This window comes from Diorhabda sublineata, chromosome 8 (assembly GCF_026230105.1).
Source record: "Diorhabda sublineata isolate icDioSubl1.1 chromosome 8, icDioSubl1.1, whole genome shotgun sequence".
Taxonomy (NCBI): Eukaryota; Metazoa; Arthropoda; class Insecta; order Coleoptera; family Chrysomelidae; genus Diorhabda; species Diorhabda sublineata.
Genome location: NC_079481.1, coordinates 18,491,450 through 18,516,433, shown reverse-complemented (window position 1 = coordinate 18,516,433; position 24,984 = coordinate 18,491,450). Strand labels below are relative to the sequence as shown.

The following is a 24,984-nucleotide window of genomic DNA, read 5'->3' as shown; positions in this document are numbered from 1 at the left end:
AAATATATATGATTTTGTATAAACTTGATTGTTTTAGTACCTTGGAAAACTGGATAATGTCAGAGGTTACACTCTTTATGATGATGGACAAATAATTAGTATTCTTGCAATTTACACAACAACCATGGTATTTCCAGGATTTACGTTACCTTTAGTTATAAATATGTATATGGAAACCTCCATTTTGAAAGAATTCCTTGAGAAAAATAATGTGTTTGTTTTACTGTGTGCCAAGTAAGTATTGACGATACAATAAAAATGTGTCTGAATGCCATCTCTCTTTAGCCTTTTGATGCAATAGTATTCTTGTAATCTTCATCAGTGGTCAGAGAACTGTTTCCATTTGTGACAACTTCTATATGTAAAATTTGTTACAACCACTAGATAAACAGTAGACATTTTTATTTTTTATATAGTTTGCAAATTGCATAAAATATTTCGATCCTTTTTTTTCAAATTTGTATATTTTTTAAGTGATAGGTGATAAGTGATAGGTTCTGGCAAAATCCAGAATATATTTTAGTTCAATTCTACAATGCTCCAGTTATAGCTTATGCTGACTTGGTTTCCAGAAAGCATTCTTTTATGATTAATTAAATTCACATAATTACTATAATCAAGTTTCTATGACTTAGGATGACTTAATTCCTCTCCCTGAAAATCTGGCTTCTGAGGGCCACGGGTCAAGAAAGGCAGATTTGTTTGTCTCCATTATTATTGTTGACATAAGGTTCTTGGATTTCTTCCTTACATTTAATTGTCATGTTACTCAAATATACAACAAATACAGATTACAACACATAAACTATTGCTTTTATAATGAAAAGGCTGTCAACTAACTGTCTTAAAATTAGTTGGTTTACAATTATTCTGGATCTAAGTATGTGAAGTTTGTCCAAATTTAAAGGATGTGAAGTAATGTTTGAATCTTTGAATGTCTCAGATTAGTTGTGATTGACTATAATTTGGGGAAATAAAATTGACTTTCCATTTCTATTGTTTCCTTGTTGATTATCTGTATTAATTTTTTAGAAATTAAGAATTTTGATTAAGTGTGTGCCAACTAAGTTTGTTAACTTCTTATTGGGAGCATTTAAGGTGAAGTTTGGTTTTCTGTAGTAAATGGGCAATCCATTGATTAGGCTTTTTATTTTTTCCAAGGGTTTCGTATAATGTTTCTAGAAGTATTTCATTTTAATTATACTTTATACTTATACTTAATTCCTAACAAGACTTCTCAATAGTAAGCTTGAGTATAATTGAAAAACTGTATGATTGTGATAATTTTTAGATTTTGGTGTTGCCGTTAAGTTCATTTGGATTTTGACTAGATGCCAGGCATATTGTGTTGCTTATATATTTCGCATTCATTAATATAAGTTTAGGTTTTTCATGTTAGGTCTATAATATTTTTCTCTAATTTTTTTATTATGATTTCATGGTAGTTGTTTGTTTTAAATATATCTCGTTCATCTGTGACATTAATTAGTTTACTTGTATATTTTTTGAGTTCTATAATAGACGATTTGAAATTTTGTTGCAAACAAACTGAAAAAAGTTCACACAGACTCGAATAATCAAAATACAAATAATAAGGGACATCTAGAGCAGGGCTTCTTAAACTGTGGGTCGCGACCCCCAGGGGGTCGCGAGACTATTGAAAAAGGGTCGCAAAGATCTGATACTTTTCAATCATTATAAATAAAATTTTAAAATTAGTATACACACTACGTACAAATATAAATACAAATAAAAATCATACAAAATACTATTGTAGTTTATTATAACTATTTTTTGAAAAAAGTGGCAATGCAAAACTGTTATGTAGGGCCTATAAATGAAAATATGGAAGTAGCATTTAAAATAATAAATACAACGCGCTCCTCGATTTTCAACTGAATGTTTATATGGAGGAGGGGGCCGTTTAAAATTTCCTAAGCTTGAAGGGGGTCGCTATATAAAAAAGTTTAAGAAGCCCTGATCTAGAACAATACATTATTTGATAAAAGTTACAGCGTCATTATTAAAGTTATTTAGATATAATTGAATGTAATATAGTTGTTTAATTACAAAAGGATTTGGCTTTTACCATAATTAACTGCATATTCGATAACATGGATAACTACTACACATCCAAGAAGTTGGTACCCTACTTTGGAGTTACAGAAATTCTGAAGGTTGTTATAGTTTTGTTCTAATTTGTTCCAAAACGGCATAGCACTGAGGGGGACACTTGAGAAAAAATTGAAAACCTATTTTTGAACTGCCACTGCACTTTTAAGGTATCGCGATCGACGGTTTTTCTGTATTGTTCTAGGTTTGTTCTATATTGTTCCAAAATATTGTGTTAAAAAAATTATCTTTCACAAATTTCATGAAAAATAATTTTTGAGCTAGTACTGTACTTTCGATCTATTGCGATTATGATCATTGCTGTGAGTTTTTTGAAGTTTGTTCTAGATTGCTCTAGAAAATTACTTTCAAAAAGATTATTTTTTACAAATTTTAAGAAAATTGAGTATATTTAATTAATATTTCACTGCCACCTCAATTGTAAGAAATCCATATGAGTTGTTCTAGCTTTTCACTAAATTTGTTCTTCTTTATTACATAACCAGAACAACTCATATAATAATGATTTCTCAAAAACGAGGTAGCAGTGGAATATTAGTTGAATGATATAATCAATTTTCTTTTAATTTCTATAGAATGATTTTTTTTCAAAAAAAATATTATAGAACAATTGAGACCAAACTTGAAACAACTCATAACAACGGTTATAATTGCAAATTCTCGATATTGTGGTGCTAGTTGAAAAATTGAATTTGCTAAATTTGTGAAAAATATTTCTTTTTCGACGCTATATTTTGGAAAGATATAGAACAACAAAATGGCAATATGTTGAAAATGCGATCCTAGTTAAAATTTGAATTTTATTTCAATTTTTTCTAAAAGTTTAGTTCTCAGTCCTACGCTATTCAAGAACAAACTTTGAACAACTGCTAAAATCTAGGAAAAAATATAAAAAATCATATAATAGCGATTTTTTGAAATAAAGGTAATGAGATTTTAATCAAATAATATGATTAATTTTCTTAAAGTTAATTAATCTTTATGCAAGCAATATTCAGGAATAATTGAGAACCAATTTGCACCCACTCACAACAATGATCAAAATCTCGATATCTCGCAAGTGCGGTACCAACTTCTTGGGGGTACCTACTATAGAATTGAAGTGACTACTGTGTGAACAAAGCAATATTCAAAATGTTTGCAAAATGCCGAATGGCATGTTACAATATGTAATGTTTGTTTTATTTTTAGTGCTACTTTTAATGGCATTCATAATTATGGAGTAACTATGGAGGTATTTGAAACACAAGAAAGATATAATGTCCTTAACATTAAAGCAAGAGGAAGACAAAGATGCAAACTTGTACCAAATGCTGAAATAAGGAGTTTAACTGGTAGACTGAAACGTGTGACTGTACAGATATTAGCTGAGCCAAAAGTTTTAACTCCACTATGTGATACACAGCTATTGAGTTTGAAACAGAGGAGACTGTATAGTTCTAGAAGTTATGATGATGTAGAGAAAAATTATAAATTCAGAAGGTAACGAGTTTTGATTTTAAACATTTAATGTTACTTGTAATTGGATAATAAATTCAAAATTTTCATAATGTCAAATTTCTCCTATAAAATTATTATGGGAACTTTTAGTTTGCTATTTGTGCAATAGTTTCTAATGAAGTATTGTTTTTAAATAAAATTAAAACTGCATAGTGAGATACAATTTGTTGTGTTATTTAAAGGAACATTATTAATATATTACACACAATTATAATAGGCTACTCGAACCAAATCAATTTTTTTGTATATATATTGTATATATACAATATATATATTTGTATATATATATATATATATATATATATATATATATATATATATATATATTATATATATATATATATATATATATATATATATATATATTTATATATATATATATATATATATATATATATATATATATATAGTGAACAAAAAAAACTAATTTTAGAAGAGACCTAAAATCAAGAACATTTAGATGCATTATATGTATATAATATATATGTATATATATATACATATAATGCATCTAAATGTTCTTGATTTTAGGTCTCTCCTGTTTTTTTTTGATAGTTTTTAAAAGAAAAATAAATTTTGACGTTTCGACTTTTCTTTAAGTCTTTATCAAAATATGATATTGACAGTGACAATTTGCTTATTTATATTGATCTATATATAGATCACCTTCATCATGAATATCAAAATATGGATCAAATCAACTTAGAACTTTGTTCCAATAAGAAAAATTAATTTTTCCTTGGTTTCTACTTCTCTAATATATTAAATTTATTAGAATTTACAAAATAGAGCTATAAATTTTACTTAAATTATTTAGATCTTTTTTATCATTTATAGCTTTTTCATTCTTATGAATGTGAACCATTTCTAAAAATTCTCTTTTTTGTGTATTAGATTTCGTTTGAAGAATTTTTGAATCTTTATAATTGAATTTATGTTTTGTTGATATTTCATGGTTCGTTAATGCAGTTCTATTTTTTTTATCATATTGATGACCTCTTAGTCTATTTTCTAAATACTGAGTACAAATGGTACTTCTTTCTTTTGTTTTTTGGTGTTTTAGATTTTAATTTAGTGAAATATTTGGATAATGTATGATGTTCTGTATGACTATACTAATATCATATTAATTGAAATAATTCGATCATTGTTGGGAAAGTCCTTGTACATATGGTAAGGAAAAATGTTTTGTTTTGATGTTTCGTTTCAGTTTTGTTTTTAAATTGATTGTAGTATCTGTTTATCCTTTTCGTGAATATGTTATTTATCATTTTTTCCGGATAATTATTTTCTTTCAATGCTGTTTTTGCTTTTTGAATAGCTAAGCATCTAAATTCAGGATCTTATAGTTGGATAGATCTATCATCCAAACTTATTATCACTGATCTTTTTTGTGACATAAGATGACACGAATTGAAGTTTAAATATCTTTAGGACCAAGTTGGTTTCGTATACCATTCAATTCTTATGCTATTGTTAATTTTATATAATGTGACATTAAGAAAATTGATTCTATTATTTTGCTCAACCTCGATTGTGAATTGAAGTTTTTCATGATAAGAATTGAATTTTTTACTTATGTTTTCAATTTTATTCTTTGGTACAGCAGTAATGCAATCATCTACATGTTGGAAAAAGAATGGAATATTTATATCAAGTTTGCTTAGAATCGTTTCCTCAAGATCTTCCATTACCAATTGTGCTATGACACTAGTCCATTCCTCGTTTTAGCTTTGCAGGGTGGGCAGAAGGGGAATTGAGTGATATGTTGAGGTTGTTGGTCTGAACTTGAACTACTAATGTGACATCCTTCATAATTTAAATTTTATTCAAGGCGCGCAATTAGAATTATTTAAAGGTAGTTCATATTGCTAACTCAGAACTGATGAATTTTCAAATTTCTTTTTGCTTATAATATTTCTCAAAATGGCTTATTTTCATGATATAATATCACAAAAGATAATATTTTGAGAACTATTATGAAAAAAACTAAATTTGCAAATTTATTAGTTATAATCTTGTTAGGAGAAAAATATTGGAAGAGCATTTATTTCGTTACTGAAGTTAAATGTAGAAAAAAAACTTTTGAAGGTAATCTGATAATCCTTTAATTATAATAATAACTAAACATAACATGTGTGTATTTAGTAATAAGGTAAAATAAAAATTTTTAATAAAAGTCATCTCTTGAACTTCATAATACATCCATTGCAGTTAATTTAGTATTGTTTATAGTCGATAGCAATCTATTAAAATATTTCAATTCCTTATGAGGATTTGGGAACAAATACAACATATTAATAGATTCTCAGTGTTATATACAACCTTTATTGAAAGTCATTTTGAAAAATTAATCACAGCTAACACTATACATAATAAAAAGGACACAAAAACACCAGTACTACACAAACATAATGAGTCACCAAGAGAAACTGCACATTGTCTCAATTTTGTCTGAAATTCGCCAATTTGATATATAGTTATACTAGCAGATCCATCTGGGGTTGAACTTGAATTACAAAAATGATTCAACCTTGGGCCATCTGTGTGAAATGTGTATAAAATAGGTGGTTTGTGCTATTACCTCAAGGTGTGGCTGTTGTTTCACAAAACTAGATCCCATGGGTTCATATTGGCTTGAAGGCGAGTTTGTAAATAAGATTATTTTGCAATGATAATTTGGATTTACGTCCTAGTAACCAGTAGTATTTGCTGCATTTAATTCCTATGTATGTATGGATGGATTTGAGATCTCGCATACACTGCAACTCAAAGGATCTATCATGTCCCCCTTTCTTGTTACCATACTGGAGAACTCTGTGTTTATAGCTGCTCCATCGCACTCCTTTAAAAAGCAATGGAATGTGAGATGACTTTAATTGCCAGAGATCTTTGTCTTCTATTTCATAGGCTCCCAGGTTTAGTGCTCTGGAATTCCTTAGTGTTTCACACTTCGAGAAAATGTGGATAGAGGTTTCATACTCCGTGCAACAAAACCTACACGCCGCATTATCTGCTAGGTATAGTTGAGGCGACAGTGCCTCGATAGAACTCCTTTTAGTATTCATAGATTGTTCTTATTTAGGTTGATACATTCTACAGACCTACCTCGGTTATAGTTTCCCAGAAGAGTCTTTGTCCGTCTTAGCCCTTGTAGGTTGTCCCAATAAATGGTTTTGCTCCTATCTACCCTCTTTTCAAGTGCTTTTTCTATTGTTCTGTAGCTGATACCACAGAAGGATTCGGGTACCATGAAGGACTTGTTTGCACCAGCTTTAGAGAATTAAATTCCTAACTGTTTCCTTCTAGTAGGGATATTGGTTTTCCAGGTGAGTCCTTTGTCTAGATGGATGCCCACAGAACACATCCTAAGAAGAAACTCAGTGGAAACAACCTGGCGGATTTTCGAGGCCATTTCCCTAGATGGTACATGACGTCATGCACACTTCCAACTGTGATCCACTGGTCAGGTAGAAATCTAGCGTAGTCGCCGATAATATAGATTCTGATGGTAAATGAGGTGTGTAAAATATATCAAAATAAAGGATTTCTACTATTCACCTCTAAAATAATTTCAAAATATATTCTGACGTTCTTCAAAGGCGAAAACAACTACTTTCCTGGCTAATGCCTCGACGAATATTGAATTACAACTCCTCGGAAGAGCGTGATGTCAATAGACTTTTTTGTTGATATTAACATCCCCAATGGCTTGCAATTGCAAGGAGAGGTTGTAACTACTGACTAGTTTCGACGTCATTACGTCTCATCAGAGCAGTTTACCAACCCTGTTCGGGCTGGAGGCCTGAACTGAAGACAACGTCAAAGAGCGTCGCTATTTCTTTACTGTAATTAATGAATTCTTTTGTTTCATTATTTAAACATTCTTCTATACACTCAAATCTTCCAATTTCACATATCTCTTGCAATGTATTTAATTGTTTTTTGTTATTTTTCAAACTGCTTTTCAATTTTGATACTTTGACTGTTGTATTCTGATGAACTTGATACATTACCATTTACCTAGGTGTTGAATTGTTCTTACTAGTTCCAGCTTTAGTAAAAAAAACCGATTTTTGTTTGTCAAAACTACTAATTTTCTCTGTAACAATGGAGTCTGAAAATTCACTTGCAAACTCCGATGGCTCTTCTGTAGGTAAATTGTCAGATGTTAAGGCATAAACACTCGGATTATCAACTTGATGCTTTTCGACGATCATATCAATGTTTACTTCAAATGCTTTTTATTGAAATCTGTAAAATCATTTTCCAAATTGATTTTGATAATTTGATGTTGAGCATTGAATTTTACATAATTGTTCCCATTTAGAACACACATCAGGAAATTTAAACAAATGATTATTTATCTTGACAATTTACATTGACAATAATGACAAACATTTTTATTAAAATTACCACCAAAATTGGTGAGTAGCAGAACTAAATTTGGGCTGCTAAAATTTAGATGTGAGTCGACCTTCTTATTGGATAAGTTCTTTTTCAGTCGTTTTTTTCCTTAGATGTTGTTGTAGATATGCTTCGGTAGGGTTTGTATGGCTTGCCAATATTGCTTTGTCATCGTCAAATGACCTATTATGACTTATTAGAAGTGTCAGTGTAGGTGTAGGTTTAGATGTAAATTTTAAAACAAAATTTACCAGACATAGATTATTCAATATGTTGAATCCACTCAATTCCTGATAATTTTTTTCTTTATAGCATTTCATTAAATTTTCATTTAATAAACGGCAATTTTGAAATTAAAAAGATAAGACAATAACTTATTAGTAGTGTCAGTGTAAAGTTTTACGTCAAAAAAGTAAATCGGAGTTACGCAAAAAATTAAAAGAAAAAAGATGTCCTCCGAAATTGTGGAAATCGAAAAATTGGAGTACCGAGCCATCATCAAGTACCTGTATTTAAAAGGATAAAGAGGTAAGCAGATATGCTTAATACCCTTGGTGATCAATGTCCTTCGTATGCGACCGTGAAAAATTGGACTGCAAGCAAAGAGGTAAATTTTCCGTTGACGATGATGACCGATCGGGAAGGCCAGTTTCTATGTGTCAAATCTTGAATTTGGTGGTCTCTAAACGCGAATACGTCTGTCATTGCACGACTCGAATGTTTTTTCATCGTGTTCGATCTGTGCTCGATTTGAAAACGATGTAGACTTCTTAAACCGAATTGTTACTATGGATGAGACTTGGGTACATTTCTTTCTTTCCAGAAACAAAGCAACAATCGAAGTAATGGCAACACTCTGGTTCTCCAAGACCTAAGTTTCGTGTCCAAAAATCTGCTGGAAAAGTTCTTGCTTCAGTTCTCATGTTGCAATGCAAAAAATTCGTAATTTAGGGTTTGAATTACTAGGCACCCCCCCTTAATCATCAGATTTGGCTCCGTCTCTGCTCCCCATCTTTTGTCACAACTGAAATAAAGTTTAAAAGGTGGTAAATTTTCATCCAACGAGGAGTTAATATAAGCTGTGGAGGTCTGGTTTGCAGAGGAAGAAGAAACATTTTTTTTAAAGGTCTAGAGACGTTGCAGGTTCGCTGTAATAAATGTATCCAGTTAAGAGGAAAATATTGAAATTTTGTTTGGTTCTATAGTAGGCTAAGAATTTTCCAATATATCCTCGTATTTCTACTTGTTGGGACATTAGGAGTAAAGAATAAGTATAGAGTAGGTCCAAGCACAATTCCCTGCTAAAAGTTTACTTGTTTCTCGTCCATATTTCACCATAAAAAACTTTTTTGCAAATATGACTCTAATATGAGGTATATTGTATATGGGAACTGTTTATTGAGTAAACCTTTGTGCCAAACCTTATCGAAGCCTTGGCTTACAACTAGAAAGGCTGTTACACAATAGCTTTTGTCTTCAAAAGCACGATTTGTAGTATCCACTACCCTATGCACTTGTTAGATATTACTATGTTGGTGTCTAAATCCAAATTAGTGATTTGATAACATGATAATATGGTGGGCAATATGCTGCTGATACTGTTAGGGGACCATGCCAATTCTCAATGACGATGCTTGTAGAGAATCTTTTTGATACTTTGGTATTTTGTAATGTATGTGTTGTTTGATTAGACTAGCTGTAACTACTCTAGCTATTCTGTCATCATCCGGGTGTATTGTGGGGTATTTATCTTAACATATGTCTATTTTATTGTGTGTTAAAAAGGTTTCAACTTCTTACTTATGTTTAGCTAAGCCAATTTAATTCCAGAGTGCTTATAGATTGTATGTATAGATTTTCGTAGTTGCTAGGTGTGTTCTACTACATAGTCTTTGGGTCTTTTTTTTATTGTCGTGCCTTGCTGCACATTTATAGCATCGTCCTGGGTGAGTACAATCACTTTTTGTATGTACATAACAGCAACATCTTAAAGATTGTTTTCTTTTTGGACTCTTCACATTTTACTACGGCGTTTAATAATAATTTTACTTTGAATAAATCTGTATAATTGTCTTTTTTTTGGAGGTCAATGGAGAAGATGTTTTTAGGTATTCTTTGATTTTTTCTAATGTATCTGCTAATTATGTTTAGAACTGTGTGACCTAGACTTTGTAGTGCAGTTATTATTTCTTGATGTTATGTAGAGTGGTGCTGGTTTCGAATCATTACTCAAAATGTTTTTTTTCTTCATCTAGTGTTATACGTATGTATAACGACTTTATTATCATCAAGTAGTTTTTCTATTATTTTGCAATTTCTAGGTTGTTTATTTGTAGCTTTACTTTATTACCCTTTTGGTAATTCATAGTAATAGATTTTTTATAAGATTTTTGTTCGTTCCATCATTTGTTCAGATAGGTTATGGTATTAAATAGGATTTGTTGCATTTACTTTTGTTAAAATATTTCTTAAATTATAAAAGTATTATTTTAAATTTCCTATTTGCTTACTAATTTCACTTAAATCTGTACAGTATATAAAAGTATGTTTAATATATATATATATATATATATATATATATATATATATATATATATATATATATATATATATATATATATATATATATATATATATATATATCTATCGTATTGCATTAAATTTTTTATTGAAATATTTTTGACTTATCAAATTCTTTATTAATTGTATCGTAATTAATTTAAATTTTCTTATTTCATTGTTCATTTGTCTTTATTCAATCATAGTATTTTGATCTTGTATATTCAGTATGTGTATTTGTATTTAATTCAGGTTCTATAAAATAACATTCGTTCTCTAATATTTCATTATCAATTTTACATTATTTATATCCTTTTCTTCCATTGACATATCATTATTTATTTCAATTATTTTTCTGCCTAACTCCTTTGCATTTTCTTTTCCTTGAATTACAATATTTTCTTTTTTTTTTAATTCATCTAATCCTTTATACTGTAATTCTATGTCTAACTTCCCTTTATCAAATAATTCTATTTCTAATTTTCTTTTTATATCACTATTTATATTTTTTTCTATCAGAATCTTTTCTTTCAAGTTCTTTTCTTCTACATTCAATTTATCTTCTTCAAATAATCTACGGCGGTCTTGTTCTAATTTTTTCTTTCTTTATAATGATTTGATCCCTATTTGTTCGTTTCTAAGAATTTTTCAAAGCGTGGTAATGAATTATTAGGAGTAAAATTTATTTCAACTATTTTTTTATTCTTTTTCTGGAGCTCTTTTCTTTCTATTCCTTCTATTTTGTCATTTTTGTCATCATAATCATTATTATACAATTCTTCTGATGTGAAATTTGGTTTTTGATTTTATCTTTGGAAATATACTTCATTATTGGTATTGTTATTTCTACTAAGTATATCATCACGTTGTTATGGTCAAGGGTTTACATTAATTAGTTGACTGGGAAAATGATTGTTATTATAATAATAAATATTGTTATTATATTCAATATAATTATTTCTGGGACGATTAAATTGATTTCTATTATAATTGTTATCAGGCGAAAAACTTCCAGTCTCAATTGTAGTGATGTGTGACTGCTTATTTTTATACACGTTTGCTCACTGAAAAAGCTTACACTTACATTTCACCTGCGTAACTCAGAGTGTACTTAATACCTCTTAAGTTAACTGGAATTCAAAAAACTGCAATGATTGCCAAATCTTATTGCAAGTACCGTAGCCTGCGTGAAGAAGCGATGTGAACAAGACCTTACAAGGAAAGGTTGAGCCTGATGGAAGGGAAATTTCAAATGACGCACAAGATGTTGCAATGATTAATTTTTTAAAAGAAAATCCCATTGTATTGGCTGCATATGCTTAAAAATTTTTAGAATTCCGTCCTACTGCATGTAGACGATTTAAAGCTTCGGATTTGAAAAACTGTGTAAGTCCTACAAAAGCATCGTTTTCAAATGAATGCAAGCAATTCAGTTTTTGTAGTTGATTATGTGTATCATGATCTGGATTTGTGGAAACTAATTGTCTTCACAGATGAAAAAACATTCGAGTCGACCAATGACGGACGTATTCGCGTTTACAGACCACCAAATTCAAGATTTGAAGAGCAATATTTTGACGGAAGTCCTACACATTTTCAGTAAATGTTTGACTTCGATAAGTATCAATGAACTTGGCGTTTGTTGGGAAATTGGTGTAAGGTTCAACTCTGAAGTTTACTTCAATATTCTTGGCATTACTTTTACTTCATCGGTAAATCAAACTTATGACGAAACCTTAAATTGAATGGAAATATTTGTCAGAATTTAATTTACTCCATGCCAAGGAGATTATAAAAAGTGATTGAAAAGTATGGAGCTCTAATTAATTATTAACAAATTTGGTCTCCTAACCAATTATTTATTGACAAATATTTAAAACATTTGGTCTGTTATTTAGTGATAATAATTTTTATGATATATCTGTATTTGCTTTATAATTTATATTTATTCCATGTTATTTTTTTCAGGTATCATTTGGCCCAATACCCTTTAACATCTTGGATATATGATAAAAATGAGGCAAGTTACTATGTAAAGTTGATTCTTGATTCTCTAGCACATTATGTGGGAGGTAAGCTAAGTTACTTTTACTTTTGCCTTAATAGGTAAGCGTGGTAACTATTGAGTAGAATGGCTTTAGGTTCTTCGTTTCTTATCATTCAATTGTGTTAGGAATAAGAACTAAGCTATATCAAATATAAAAAGTCATGAAAAAACAAATTTTTCCAAGAATCTATATGAAGAACAAGCTTTTATTATTTGTTAATAAAATGAAGTTAAAAATAAACTTACTTTAATAAAAAGTATAACACTTTATAAGTTCATAATTATTGATTCTTCCAGTTTTTATGAAAGTCCCAATTATATTAATAAAAGCGTGTCATATTTTGATGGTATAATTAAGAACATTTAACATCTTTTTTCTGTTGGTGTCTCAATGTAACACGCTTTTATTTATAAAATTGGTACTTTGCGAAAAACGGAAAGAATCAATAAATATATAAAATATATAGAGGGATAAGCTTTATTGTCATTAGAAAATTTTATAATTCTATCGAAAAAGCAACACAATTTTATATTAGGTAATATAAAAAATATAAATGTATAAAATAACTATTTGACTTGATATAATAATTATAATAAATTTCTTATTTCTTAGACCATTTGATATATTAATGCATTTAAATGCTCTTGATTTTAGGTCTCTCTCTGTTTTAAAATTAGTTTTTTAATAATTTTTGGAAGAAAGATGAAATTGGACATTTCGACTTTTCTTCAAGTCTTTATCAAAATAATTATAATATATATAATATCTTACTGTACAATAAATTGAATTATGCCATTCTATTGAGTGTATGGTAAATTGTAGAATTCTGTTACAGAATAATAAGGTCTTTCAAGCAGAAATGTTTTTTGTCAATCTTCGGAATTTATTAAGTGAATTTGCCATTTTTAATTCTAAAGGTAGCTGATTGAATAATCTTTTGGCGCTGAAGATGATGGAATTTTTTACCAGATTAGAAGTGGGTATAGTTAAGTAAATGTCCAAATTCTTTCTTCTAGTAGGTTAGGCATGAATGGGTCTCTAAGTTGAGTCGTGAAAGTGTTTGTGAACGAAACAAACAGATTCTAAAAGGAAAATATCGGGGAAAGTTGAAGTTTTGTGCTTTTTAAAATAGAATTTGTTCTATTACTCAAACCATAAATATAGCGAATAACCCTTTTCTGTAATTTGGAGATAGATTTGTGCAAACTACAAGAGTCCCAGAAAGGCAAAAAACGAGTAGTAAGTGTTTAAAGCAGTACGAGAATCGAGCTGTTCAGACAGATTTAATCGCAAAACAAGCAGAGAATAAGTTTTTGCCAAGTTTTCTACATGTACATACCGTTGAAGGGCACCGTCAATATGTAGATCAAGAAACTATCATTGTTTAAACAGAGATCTTTCACTTCAGACCAGAACTTGATAGTAATGAGATCTTTGCCTATGGTAGAATGTAAAGCGAATTTAACATTAATTTGTAAGTCTGTGACAACGATAATGATAGCAAAAAAAGAAATGAGCCCTGAGGCATACCACTGCTAGCTGACAATTTACTTGAAACTGTACTATTAGCTCTTACCAATTGTTTTCAACATGCAAGGTAAGTTATTTTGTTAATTAGAATTTACATATTTCATTGAGAACAGAAAAATTAGATTCATTAGTGCATTTATTAGGTAGGAAACCAAATTGTTAAGCTATACAGATTTTATGTTTGAAAAGAAAGGGAAATAAACAGTTTTTGATTAGTCGTTCAATTATCTTCGATAGGATTGGTAATAATGCAATAGGATAGATACTAGTGTTATTGTTCTCACCATCCTTGTACAGGGGAACAAATATAGCTATTTTTATACAGCTAAGGAAAGGCCCATTTTCAATAATCATGAAATTATAAACTGTTATATTTCTTATTAGAGATCGTTTATTTTTAACTGTGTAGTCCATTTTATCAATAAATAATAAAAGATTGTTTTAAAATTTAATTTTAAAGTTTTTTTCTTTCATTTCATTATTAACTTTTTAGTATTTTTAATTCAAAAATTAATATATTTTCTAATCGTTTCCACTTGTTGAAATCGCTTTCATTAGCAATCTTCTCCTGTCGTTTCAATTTCGCTTTCTCTAAATGTCGTTTTCTTTGTGTAGTAGTTAATTTTATGTTCATGTTGTTCCCACGGTCCATCCCCTCAGAAGGGAGATTGTAGACGGGTAAGTACAGGAGGGTTTGTCCTGGCACTCTGAGGCGCAACGTTAGCGATATGAAATGTTTATACACCCTCACACCATTCAACCATCGGCTCGTGCCCACCTTGGCATAGAGTCATCAATCTAATCAATCAGACATAATCCACATTTATAACAAACGGAGCAAACTTTTTTCCCCAAATTTGTTGGAGTTGCATATTCACGCCAACCAAGATACTCGTTAAGATGAATCAATTGTAATTTTCCCCATCATCAAACTCCAATTACCATCTAGTATCAAAGTACTCGTCAAGACGAATTAAATGAGACCAAACTTGATGAGATTGCGTCGTTTATTACGAAGCTCCTATGGTAATCTTCCCCATCATCAGACTCTAAGACCGGGAAGTGGATCAAATGTAACTTGCAAGATTTGATTACACACAGTGGGACAGGTGAAAATAAATAAAAGCAGACCCTGGTTACCATCTAATAACAAAGTACTCGTTAAGACTAATCGAAAGAGCCCAAACTCGATGGGGTTGCGTCGTTTTTTACTCACGGAGTTTCTATGCTCATCTTCCTCATCATCAGAGCAGCTCGATTTCACAATAATATTGCATTGTCATACGATTTATACATGCATGCTAAATTTCAGCTCAGTTTTGTAAAATATAAACTCTAAATGCTTAACAGCCATTAGAGCAGTCTATTTCTTAAATCAGCAGAAATAGTCTTACCGATTTTACAAAAAGATTGGTTCAAACATTAAAAGTTTATTTATAATTGGCAATAACAGATTGTTCGACTAAGTCGAATACAGACCGAACTGACACAACGCTGAAATAAAACTTGAAAAAACCGAACTAGGAGCAACACTGATCTCACGGCACTTCATAGGACCAAATCTAGTGATCTAATCACCCTTAAATCTTCTCTGTTTCAACGTTTCTTAAACTTAAGTTTTTTCATATAAAAATACATTGCAACTTGTTTTATTAAATAACATCACCACTGACGTCGTAGAATCTGTAAAATTTTTAAGGCTTGTGTGGACAATTCCTTGAAATGGGAGTTACATATTACCGCCTTATCTGAAAAATTAAGTTCCTCCTGTTTTGCGCTTAGATCAATTTCCAAAGAACTGAACTTATGCACCTTGAATCCGTTTACCCAATTCGTAAGCACGCTTCTCCAATTTCAGAAAGGTCGTTGCACAGCTAGACACTTAGTAACGCGGGGCACGACCTTTAACTACCTACTAACACGTTCAGAATTAGTTAAGGTCTCAATATTTTACAATGCAAAAAAATGCACAATCACTTGCCAATGGAGATCAAATCGATATCATCTTTTCCCGCATTCCACAATAAATTGAGGGCATATTTACTGGAAGTGTCTCCAACTCTGGAAACAACTTCTATTTTAATAATGATTTTTGCTATGGACTTATATACTATTTATTACCTATAATTTTGTTACTCATTGTGGTTTTCTTCTGCATATTTAAATTTTATTATTTTTTTTATTTAGTTATTTTTATGTTTGTTTTTTAATTTTTACAAGCTTTTGTCTACAAATTGTAACAATTTTTTGACAATAAAGCATTTCTCTCTCTCTCTCTCTCTCATTATCTGAATTTCATACTGATTAATAGTTAAAGTATGTAGAATTTATTTTTATTTAGACTTTTTATATGTTCTTTTGTTGATAAGTCATCTCGATTTTAGATCTCTCCTAATTGAAAATTAACTTGTGAAAAAAGCAAAAATATTGAAGGCAATATCAAAATATGACTTGAATTAGACAATGTAAATTCATATTTTGATAAAGGCGAAATAGGTCGAAACGTCAATATTTTTTCATTTCTCAAAAGCTGATTTTTAATCAGAAGAGATCTAAAATCGGGACCATGTATCAACAAAAACTGTAGAGTATGTATGAGAATACTTCCAAACCAAAAACTTTTTACTTTTTTCAAATTTAATATTAAGTAGCCTTTTTATTTCCAGAATATATCCCGGAAGACCCAATTAAACTTAGTTATTGGTTTGTACAAAATTATCAGTTAAGCCATGAAGAACGATTACATATTTTATCATTGAATTCTGCATTAGAGAGATTGAAACTTGAGTACAAATATCTGAAATTGGTATGTATTCTACCTGGTGTTGGATATAAATGAAAAATCAATTCCTAGATTATGTCTGTACCTTGGAACAAAAAGAGCCAATGTCCAAAATTTCAAAATTTGAGTTAAATGCACAATTGAATTCAGGATGCGACATATAGTAATTGTTAAAAGGACCAAAGTCCTCTTATTATTAGATCATTGAAACTCAAATATTTTGTCACGGCCAAAGTTATTTACTGGAAATGCAAAAATGGTCAATGTCACTGCTACTTGGACATTGGCCCTTGTAAAGAAAAGTTTCTTAACAGGGCCTCCTCCTTATGAGCCCAGTGTGTTAGCATAACCTTACCGTACTATCCCTTCCATCTGTTGATTCCATGTAGTGGGTGTTTGAATGTTATTTGTACTAAAGTACGAATCAACTAAGAGAAGGCCACAGGCGTCATCGACTAGTTATCGTCTGCCTCACTTTAAAATATTCCCTCTCTGTCGCTTCAGACTGATATACCAGTGGCGTAGGTTCTTATTTAAATAAAAATTAATGCAGTTCGAAAATAAAAGTCGATTAAAGTTCATTTTTCATCATTTCATGGAACCAGGGCACACTCACATGGAAGCTGACACAATTCATGCTTCCATAGAGACAGCCAAGAAAAGGACCAGTGCTGATATTGAAGTACCCCACGACTGGTGCAACTTTATTAAATCAATACCGCGAACACCACCATTGAATGTAATTGAAGTGCTTCAATGTGAATTTCTGGATTTCCGTTCTTTGATTCGTTCTAGGCTGGTCAATAGAAAAACCACCAATAAGGATTTAGAGACAGTTCACTGGGCTAATATCAAGGAGCTGAAATTCGATCGAGACCATGAATATCAGTATTTCTACAGATCGACACATGAAGAAGAATTTAAGTTAGTTGACTTGAGGAAAGATCCTTTACGAAAAAGACTCTCTGTGCACGAATGTTATGAGTTGCTGCCCTTAAACAATACACCGTTACCGTTGGACGAATCAAAATTAAAAGATCTGAAGTCTCTCCAAAAGTATATTAGCAGCTACAATCAGCTCTACTATAATAATTTAAGATCTTCCGCAGACTTAGAAAAAGACTATTTACCGTATGGGCCTGAATATGATGAGGGAGAGGAAGACATGTAAGACTTCTCTATTAGAAATCTGTTTCGTTATTGAATTTTGTTAATTTTTTTTCAAACAAAATTACAATATTAAGAATTAGCAGTTTGTTTTTCATTAAAACCGTTACTTTTCTTCAGATTTGTATGGCTAAAAAGGCCAATCTCCATTAAACCTAAAATGTCAAGAGGTTAATGTTAATGAAAATGTGGGAAAAATATAAAAAAGTAAAAAAATCAATCTAACATTAGATTGTAGTGAGAAAAACATTACTGAATTAAAAGCTACAACTTTGAAAAATAATAGTACAAAAATTGTAGTAGGATTCTTAAAATTCCTCAAATTTAAATTGGGTTTCCTGTCATTTGACGAAAATAGACATTGGCCCTTTTTATTTCAAGGTACAGATCTAATCCATGAATATTTTCTATGTATGTATGTATTTTTAAATATTCACTGAAAAAGTTGTGTAGGTTTCCTGATATAATTATCTGCACTACTATTTAAAATTTCCTTCCCGATCTTATCTTTGAAGCGATTGAACATAAACTAGTGAAAGGTAATTAAATATCAAGGGCTGTGAAGTTCCCTATTAAGAGATAAACAATGAATTCCCAAAGTCAATACGGACCAATCTTAAGTGGAAACTTATGGCAAGCAACTTCTCTTTTCCTCGGTATTAAACAATTAAGGTGAGAGCACCGATGGTTGACACGTCAAGATTTGTTTTATTGAAAATTCTGATTTGTTCGAAAACAAAAGTGATGGGAAATCGAATTAATGAAGAACATTTTTCTAAAAATCTACCAGAACAAATACTATGCTAATGAAGTATTTATTATCAATTTTAATAGAAAAAAACTTATATGTACACAGAAGTGAAAAAACCAGTAGTTGACATCACGCAAATTAAAATCACCAATAATTGAAATATTATTTACCCAATAATTGACATTACTTTTAAAATAATATATAAATATTTTAGTACTTAAAAATCGTAACATCAATAATGAAATGTGATTTTTCTAATGTTTGGTAATGAAAATGATGAAAATCTCCAATATTTAACGGGTCCTGATTAATGAAAGTCATATACCTATCAAGTGAAACAAAGTAGGCATTTTTGCAGTAGCAGATTTTTAACAGGTACTGAATACAAAAAATGCAACATACATTTGATATTAAGAATATTTTTTTAACCATCTACATCAAGATCTTACTTCCATCACCCAGCTGCACACATTTTCGGAAAGTCCACATTTTATAATTTGGGACTTTTCGATTTTGCTGACAGCCTTTTCATTTAAAACAAATATTTTCCTGTTAGTGTCTGTACATTTTTTCATTCGAACAGCAACGTCCATTACGCTTTTTGTATTTATTTCTAAGTACACCGACGTCGTATTTCCATTGTATGCAAATTTCTTTTTAAGAGCTTTATCGCATGTATTATTGATAATCTTTATAATGGTTTTTGTTGTTAAGTCGTTTTACACGATTTAGCTTTCCCTCATTTTCCTCTGAAATTCCACGGTTGTTCTTTCCTGACACTTCCACCCTATCTGTGCAATCTTTGTTTCTGGTTCTTTATCAATTTTATTAATTATTCTTCTCATACTCTCCAATTTAAGAAATTTGTTGCGATTTTGGTGGCTGATAGAGATATTTGAATATGTGAGGCAGCTTCATTTCGTTGAAATATAGGTGTATATCTATTATTAAGGACAATGAGGCTCAGTTCGGCAGCCCATTCCATTAACATTTCTCCCCCTTTATCACTGTAAGGCAGGCAGCACTTTCGACATTAAAATCTTCTCCTGTGAGACATTTTTTAAAGTGAGAGCGAATATCAACCAAATCCATATATACCCTGTTCCTTGCGCAGTATTTACAACACATGTTTTTTTAGTTGTATTATTTGGTTCACTTACTTATTGACTGTTTACCGTTGTAGTTTGTCAGCGAATTTCTTACCTAGAGTAACAATTGATTTGTGATTCGCCATAACTGGTTGTATATTAGTGACTCTTGTGTTCGCATTTGTTTTTTCTTTGTTAGAAAATGTACGAAATGCAGATTTGACTGCACTTATCTATATTTTTATTACAGATAGCGACTTTTATAAGTTTCAGCAGGTCTGTATACGTTCTGTTACCTGTTTCTATAACTACAGCTTCTCCTGTGTGTTTCATAGTAGGTTGAATTGGTCTAGGCTCGTAGAAAATTTTGCGCACACCAAGACGTTGCGGTATATATGCTATTCCCACTTTTTTTCTCAACTTCAAGATTATCATTTCTGTTTTCATATTCATCTATTAAAGCAGTAGACATTTCGGCAGGCTTCATCTTGCTCTCTCCTGTCACCATATGTCACTTTGCTACTGTAAGTTATGCAAATAATTTTTCCTGGTTCTGGTTTACGTATTCTTATATATTTGGATGTTTCCGGCGCTCGCTTTGTAATTTGCTCAATCAATTTAGTGTCTTTAGGGTCACACACAATAACTAGGTCATTTGCTTCGATGGCTTCTTGGAAGCGTGTAAGCACTTGTTTCCCAGCTCTGCTCTGTAATTTCCTTGAGTTTCTCCTTGTTTAGGTCTTTTTTCTCAAGAATCTCATTTATTTCTGCAATGGTTAACTTTTTTATAATTCCATCTACTGAGACAATATCTCTACTTCGTACAGTACAATTGTGTTGCAGCTTTCCGGCACTCTCTTTGATTTCTTCTTTGCATTTGCACTTTAATTTGCCGATCTTATGAAGACCGTTGTTTCTTCGTTTATTTTATCAAAATCTTGCCCAATACATCTTGATTATCCATTATTAGTTGTTCCTTTTCGATTGTTTTTCCACTCGCTTGCGTTGAACGTCCTTTGTCATTGCGGTTGGACTTACATCAGGATAGGCGAGAGATTAGGATTTGTGGTTGTCTCATAATAAGGAATGATTCACTTTTCATACATGTTTTATAACACTACGTGAAATTTATTTCTCATTGAACTAACCAGTGATATTTTTCAAAGGTGAAATATTTTGAAGTTTTTTTAAGTACTTAAGGCAGAGACTATATAAATTTATTGTTAGGCCCCATATTTTTGATTGTAGGTACATGTGTCATCGCGACATATAATAGAATTCTCATCGAAATTCTCTGAATAAACTCCTTTTCATAAGGCACTTTTGAATGACAGTTCCAATCGTCTACTGTGCCAAGACGCAACAAAAATTTGACCCAGTCTTGGTGAAAGCCGTCAAAACTAACCTTCGAATTTTTGAGTTTTAATCTCAAAATAATAGACAGTTGTCTTGGATTCAAAAATCAAGAATTCATTGTCTAACAACTTTTTACCCTTTACCTCTCAGTGTTTCAAGTTATTTGGTATCTTATTGATGCTTGTCGATGACTTTATTTCCAAAAACTCGCTACCCCTCCAATGAATTGATAAATATCTGGACATCTATATCTAAAGTATTACACATTTCTCTTTTTGCGTACCTGCTCACTATTATAAAAGCACCAATTGTTGACGCTATGAGAAAGACAAATCATTCAATTCCGCGTTCTACAAAAGTGTCAAGAAAATAAAACTTTTAGGTAATTACAATGAATTTAAGTTCCTTGTGAACATTTTGCACGTATTGGATAAAATAGGTTTTTCTATTATCATGAACAAATTTTTTGAAACATGTACCTAATGTTGACACATTTGTCTGCGACAATTCCATATGTTGATATTTGCAATTTCTAACGTTGATAACAATTTAAATTCACACTTCGCATTCCTGAAGTTTTTACTCAAGGCTTAAATGAACAAAATATATTCATAACATGTTAAAATATATTTCGAGAAGGTATGTGACATTTCAGAGAAGTTAAGTGAATTTTTAGCATACCTACCTAACTAATTAAATTGAAGAGGAACAGACACAGAAACACAAATTTATTGGGATTGCCCCTGTAATATCTGGTCTTGGGCAGTTAGTATTGTAGTCAGACTGTTGCAGGGAAGAAGTGGTGTTACTTCAGCATTATCTTCAGAATCAATTTTGACAACCGGGCAAACGCATTCCGGTTCACGTTTTTTGTTAGGCAACAATGCCACAATCATATCTCCTTCATTAATTCGTCCAACTTCTTCGTTACTACTCTTCCTCGTCACAATGTCCTATTTCTTCCACGGTGGTGGTTTACGCAGCAACACAGAGCTGTAGATTTTGTCTTGCCTAGTCAAATACACAGTTTGAAGGTACGCTTTGTTCACTGGTCTCAGCTGGTAATAATATCAGCTCATCTTTTTCAGCGATTCCTCCACCGGCACCACTCCAGTTGACCATTCTTTTTCCCTTTCTTCAGTTACAGTATTCTGCTGAGCAGCATCCCTGTCTTCATCCATATTACAGAAAGTATCAAATAACTGTATATCGTCCTCGGTGTCAATCGATGGGGCCCACTCCTCTGATTTACTTGAACTCTAATGATGATGAGTAACCTACGCACCTTCTACTTTTCTTAATCGACCGCGACTTATTAACTTCTACCTCTTTCAGGCGCTTTATCTCTTCTTTTATTTTCCTTGTATTGTCTCTTTTTTTCTGGAGTTGATGGGTCCTTACTTCTTTCTTCTTCATACGTTCCCAAGACTTTTAAATCTTGGTAGCTTAGGCTTCCATCTTTTTCCTCCCTTTTTTGTCGTGATAATCTTGAAAACTATTTAATGTTACAACGCTTGGTACTTTTTCCAGTCGCCATTTTTTCGACAGTTTTTCCTCTCCGGCCAAAGTAAACAATTATTGAAAGGACTTGGCAGTGTACTTTGGGCATATGAATGACTTCGTCCCATCTTCTGTATACTCATTGTGAAGCACTTCAAGTGGGTCACTTTCATTTGTTATATTTTCGTGAGTACTCCTCTCGATGTCACCAATAGGTGTGGCACACACTTGCCCATTATTTTCCCAGGATCAATCATTCAATTTATCAGCCGATTCGATCGCCAACTCATCATTGTTGGGATATTCATCTTGCAAACAGTCCTTGTTGTTGTTCTTGTTATGTGTGCCATGTATTTGAATGTGACTTTGTATTTTCTGTCAGAATTCATACAAGAAGGAATCTGCAACCTGACTCAAGATTGGGATCAGACGATGTCAACTTAAGGTTCTACTTCGTTGAATTAAAAAGTTCAAGCATCTTGATACACTACGAAATTATTCAAAATCAAATAATTTTAGCAACCAAATCAACTGTTTCCCCTAATTTTGACACGGGTGTCAACATTAGGACACTAAACTATGGTTTTCTATTGAAATTTAGGGCATTAATGAAATGGTAACTTTTACTCACAAAGATTAAATTTGTTGACAAGGTTGGCTGGAGTATCTGCTACAGCTGTCATCAGCTTCAATATCAGCCAGATGATTTATATCGGATGTTATAACTAATAGAGGCGGTCGATCTCAATTACATTCTTATCATTCACGCCAATTTCGAGTACCTACAGTGGCCCTCAACATTTGTATTAGTGACAACAATTGGTGCTTTTACTCTAACTATCAATTTGCAGAAATACAGTAATATTGTGTGTAATTTTAATATTCTGAATTGAATGTACAAATAAACTAATTTTTTATGCATTTGCAATTTTTGTACGCAAATAGTAGATCCCAAATAACAGTGAAACTTTTTTATCGGGTCTTATAACTTACCATATACAATTTTAACCCATTTAGTAACCAAATTTTATCAAGCTCTGATTTTTTTCTAATTACCCGAATTTTTACGACTCAACTTATAATTAAGTAACAGTAATATTGTCTGTATGTTTGTGTATAGAAATTAACTTGACAGTAATCGCAATAAAATTTTAATATTATAAATTGAATGTACCAATAAAATAATTTTTGATACATCAGCAACTTTTGTACGCAAATAGTAGATCCCAAATAACAGTGAAACTTCTTTATCGGGTCTTAAAACTTACAATATACAATTTTAACCCATTTAGTACCAAATTTTTTTAAGTTCTGATTATTTCTAATCACCCGAATTTTTACGATTTATTTTGTATACTAACATTATAACTCCAAAAATATGTTGGTTATTTTAAATTTTTTTGTTTAACTTTCAATAGTCATTTGGGCATCATGGGAAATGGAGTTAATATTTTAAATAAATTAAAAAAAAATATTGTATGTCTTTATCGGTTACATATTATGGTGAAATATTATTATTTTGAATGAAATGAAATGGAAAAACATTCTACATGCAAACATATATCACATTCGGCACATTGTTTTCTCCCGTTTGTTTTTTCGCTGTTGCTGATCCGTACATGGAAGCTAACATTCTTCACCTGTGGTCTACCTGCATTTTTCGGATCTGGCGTAGAAGAGACTTTCAAACAGTGCATCGTTATTCCACGTATAAAATCCAGAAATGGCATTTTACCATTCTGAACCCGAATCTTTCAGGTTTTCTTCTGATGAATTGTTTGAGGTAGTGGCGTCCGAAGTATCTTATCATTTGCTCATAAATACTTCGGTCTTGGTTGAATACTCCGGTCGAATCTGGAACAATTTATCTCTTTAGTCCTTGGAAGTACTCTTTATATCGGTCGTCAAAAAATAATTCAAATATTTCATGAGGACTTTTCCCTTGAATTTTTATAATATTGTGTTTTTCAATCCATCCTATCTTCGTACTTTTCTTTTGTAGAGAAAATGATGGTTCTATTTTTTCCTATTTAGAAACTTCCCTTTCTCTATTCCTAACTGGTTGTGTCTCAGTACTATCAGGAATTGTTGACTTCCTTTTCTTACTTTGATGAGGAGTGGATGTATATATATATATATATATATATATATATATATATATAT

The 24,984-nt window shown here is 31.1% G+C and overlaps 1 protein-coding gene across 3 annotated transcripts in view; it reads left to right on the top strand.

Annotated features, from left to right (window-relative positions):
* LOC130447321 (protein cereblon) overlaps positions 1–24,984 on the top strand; it is a 53,928-nt gene that overhangs the window by 13,965 nt on the left and 14,979 nt on the right. For all 3 annotated transcript variants that reach the window (XR_008910234.1, XM_056784075.1, XM_056784074.1), the window contains exons 4-7: positions 38–234; positions 3,325–3,615; positions 12,568–12,671; positions 16,844–16,983. Coding sequence is in view for 2 of the 3 variants with exons in the window: in XM_056784075.1 (XP_056640053.1) it covers positions 38–234; positions 3,325–3,615; positions 12,568–12,671; positions 16,844–16,983 (732 nt within the window). In the remaining variant the exon portion in view is untranslated. The remainder of the gene's footprint in view (positions 1–37; positions 235–3,324; positions 3,616–12,567; positions 12,672–16,843; positions 16,984–24,984) is intronic.